Source organism: Propithecus coquereli, unplaced genomic scaffold (assembly GCF_000956105.1).
Source record: "Propithecus coquereli isolate 6110/MARCELLA unplaced genomic scaffold, Pcoq_1.0 Scaffold3, whole genome shotgun sequence".
NCBI lineage: Eukaryota > Metazoa > Chordata > Mammalia > Primates > Indriidae > Propithecus > Propithecus coquereli.
The window spans coordinates 1,209,266-1,213,389 of NW_012148618.1; the positions used below are offsets into that span (position 1 = coordinate 1,209,266).

The window sequence follows — 4,124 nt, forward strand, 5'->3', positions numbered from 1 at the left end:
AAAGAAGCCTCAAAAAAAATCCAGGACTTGGAAAAAAATTCACCAAAAAAATAGAAATATTAAATAAAAAACAAACAGAACTTCTGGAAATGAAGTATTTATTCAAGGAATCACAAAACACAGTGGAAAGCCTCAAGAATAGGATAGATCAAGCAAAAAAAAGAATCTCCGGGATTGAAGATAAACCTTTCAATTAAACAAGTCAGTCACAGAGATAGAGCAGAGAAATAAAAGAGTAAAGCCTATTGAAATGTGGGATTATGTGGAGAGGCCTAAGAGAAGAATAATAGGCATCCCTGAGGGTGAAGAATACACCAGGGATGGATAAACTATTTGAGTTTATAATGGAGGAAAATACCCTGGCCTTGCTAGAAATCTAGATATCCAGGTACGAGAAGCTTAAAGGACTCCTGGGAGTCATTGCAAACAGGAAGACACCACAACACATCCTCATCAGACTGGCCAAAGTATACATGAAAGATACCCTCTCAGAAGTCATAAGGTGAAAGCAGCAGGTAACTTACAAGGGAAAATCCGTCAGATTAACTGCAGACTTCAGAACCGAGACTTTACAAGTCAGAAGAGAATGGGACCCCATTCTCAGTCTACTCAAACAGAATAATACCCAGCCTAGAATTTTGTATCCTGCAAAACCAAGTTTCTTATATGAAGGAGAAAGAAAGACCTTCTCAGACAAGCAAAGACTGAGGGAATTCATTAAGACAAGACGTGCGCTCCAGGAAGTACTCAGCTCAGCATTACACATGGATGAGAACAATAAACACTCATCAGTGTAAAATCATCCAAAAGCTAAAAGTCAAAGGCCAGAAATCACAATGGCTCAACAGAGAAAACAAAGCAACAAAGTTCACCTCAACAGGATGAACAAAAATCTGCCCCACTTATCAATTCATTCAATAAATGCGAATGGCTTGAACTCCCCTCTAAAGAGACAAAGGCTGGCTGAATGGATAAATATACATGAGCCAAGTATCTGCTGTCTTCAGGAAACACATCTAACCCACAAGGATGCATTCAGACAGAAGGGATGGAAAACAATATTCCATGCTAATGGAACCAAAAGAAAGCTGGCATAGCAGTTCTGATTTCAGATAACTTAGTCTTCAAATCAATAAAAGTAATGAAAGACAAAGATGATCACTATATAATGGTGAAGGGTACAATTCAAGAAGAAGACATAACAATTCAAAATATTTATGCACCTAACTCAGGTGCTCCCAGATTTATAAAGCTAATCTGAATTGATGTCAACGTCAGATTTTTGAAAGAATATTGTAATTCCTATTACAGCTTCATAAAACATAAATACCTGAATAGCTTGTGAAAATCCACCAGCTCCAGCAATTGCATGAGGTCATACCTTTATGATTAACCTCTTATTCTACATCACTCATGGTGGTTCTGCTTCTCTGATTGTAACCTGATTGGCACAAAACCTAAGGGGAAAGGGCTCAGAAAATGATTTTTAAAGCGATTCCAGATAAACAAATCCAGATTACTTCAATGAGCATCTTTAATGAAACTGCCACTTAACATTATTGTAGGGAAGGTTTTTTAAACTTTAGAAAACTTTACACATTTTCTGTATGATCTATTTTAAGTCAAAAATTCAACTATTAGAGGAAAAGTGTTCTGAACACCTGTTCCCAGATGAGATAGAAGGAGGTTTTACTTAGAATTCAATCTTGTGATCCAGACCACAGATTAAGTCCACAGACCACAGTCACTACCATTTCTTGCCTGGGATCTCCAGATGTGCATTTCAGCTTGGCTCCCGCAGCATGTGGTGGGGGTTCCGTCTCTTATTGATCTCTGGAGTTTTTGTTTTGCCTTTACTATCACTTCAAACACTGTGCTTCACAGAGAGCACAGAAATACTTTGCCAAATCTTCCAGCCGTAAGTCTGAAATGGTCAAGTCGATGGACTTGGCTTCTTTCCTGAAGTTGACAGAATAGCGACCATCCTTTGCATTCTGACTATTAGAACCCTGGCGAAGAAGGAAAATCATCTCTTTGCTGGGAAGTTGCTTGTACCAATTAATAGTGTAATAAATCCGGCTTGTTTCATACTGGCAGTTCAGGGTGACTGTCTGCCCCACTGTCGTGGATCTGGCTGTCTGGGCTTGAGTAACTTTCTGGGCCACAATGGATCCTGTGGGAAAAATCAGAAACAGAGCTATCTTCTGATGTAATGACTAAAATATTATAAAAATTAGACTAATTTATGACCCAAAGAAACCAAATTGAAATCCTAGTATGCTCACTTTTCTTTAATTTCCCCTTTCCTCCTCAAGTGCATGAGAAGTTCCACAGGCCTGTGTTCAACCCTCTCTTCCTTACCATTCCTACCCATGTTTGGAACCATCCATACCAGAGTAGCTGAAGGCCAGGAATACCCACAGCAGGCTGAAGGGCGGCATGTGGTATGTATCCCCCTGCACAAATGTGCTTCGTGCCACCTGAAGCTCCAGGTTCACTGTCCCTGAGTGACCAGCAGTGTTTATGTGTAGTTCCTGTGTTCTGATGTCACTTCCCCTAACAGGAAATTTGGTTTCTCATGTTCATAGTCACGTGGTCTATGCACAGAGAGGAGAAACGTGTCTGGTTAACCTCAAATTTTACTTTGTGTACTTGTCTTTTCTTGGTCATTAATTTAGATAGTACCTGGAAAAGAGTCATGGAAAAAGCCATTCATAGTGTAGGTTGGAGCTGTGGGGAACTGCAATTGAACCCATTGATGTATGTTGATTTCATTCAGTGGAATAATTTTGCAGGTTTGCTTAAGGTAGAATTTATACTGAGCCATGTACCCTCTTTATTATCTACTTACTGGTCATTCATTCAGCATGTATGTACTTTCCTTCATCCAGAGCCTAATGAAATTTCAAAGGATAATACTCACAGTTCTTTGACTTTGTTTGTGATAGGCAGTCCTATCCTAAACAATTACTGCATGTTTCTTCCTCCTTACTGAGTTCTGGAGCCCTACTTATCTTCTACAATAAATAAAGCCAGTTCAGAATCGAGTGGTAGAATCAGTCCTTCTGATGTTCAGAAGCTAATCTGTTATTTGTGTTTTTATAAAATTATAACAGGAATAAAATATAGTCCTTTCAAAATCTGACATTGACTTTTATTTATTAGATTAGCATCATTATATACAGTCCTGGTGCCTTGACAAGTAGCATTGTACTTATTTAGATCACGTATCTTAGAATTGTCCTGCTGTCATATTTTCATCCTAATCATCCAAAGTGTTCAATAACCTTTGTTAAAATCTGTGGCTATGCATTGTCTTATTTGTCAAATAAAGTCATGATTTGCACGCTGGACCTCTCTGTGATACTACGTCGTAATCTACTCTTACTGAACAGGACAGACTGCAAACACTTTGAGCATGGCAAAACCACTGACATTGGTGGCTGAATTTTTTTGTATGTTTTTGTGTGATTGTGTGGAATTTGTCTGTTACTCTTTTATGTGGTTTAATTTTCTTAATGGATGAATTATTATAAGGAGACTGAGATCCAACTAGATTAGAAAGTGTAGACAAGATCTTTCCTGAAAATATTCAGCCATGTTGCAGCCATGAGTATACATGTGCTGTGTGGTGCAATTCTACAACTTTTTGATTATATCTACCAGAAAGAAAAAACTTCTCATAAAATGCTGTTTTATTAGTGAAAATATTCAAAACTATTAATAGTATATATGTTGTCCAAAATAACCATATTTCCTACTTTGTATATTGAAAGAATGAAGATACTTTTCCAATTTGTGCTTAAAGATCATCTGGTGAAGGAGTTTGTGTCAAACTGCCAAACTGTAAAAAATGTATTTTTGGGGGGGCCACCCAATAAAGAAACCCAAATGCGAATAATTGAGTTATTCTTTGGTAAACTCTCATCAGACTCTTCCCGGTTTCCTTACGGAAATCCCCAAGCTCCCATACCAAATGAAGCTACAGAATCACAATTAAGGTTCCCAGATCTCCCCAATTCTTCCTCCCTCTTACATTTTTGGTAATGGCCATCCTCTGATGCTGACCACATATTCCCTCCTAAGCACTGTATTCTGTTTTATCCTTGTGTGTTTTAGTTCAA

The 4,124-nt window shown here is 38.1% G+C and overlaps 1 gene segment (V, D, J or C); it reads right to left on the bottom strand.

Annotated features, from left to right (window-relative positions):
• Positions 1 to 1,859: 1,859 nt before the first annotated feature.
• LOC105814155 lies at positions 1,860 to 2,449 on the bottom strand. The segment is given in 2 exon segments: positions 1,860 to 2,173; positions 2,393 to 2,449. Coding segments are annotated over 2 exon segments (363 nt in total).
• Positions 2,450 to 4,124: the final 1,675 nt, after the last annotated feature.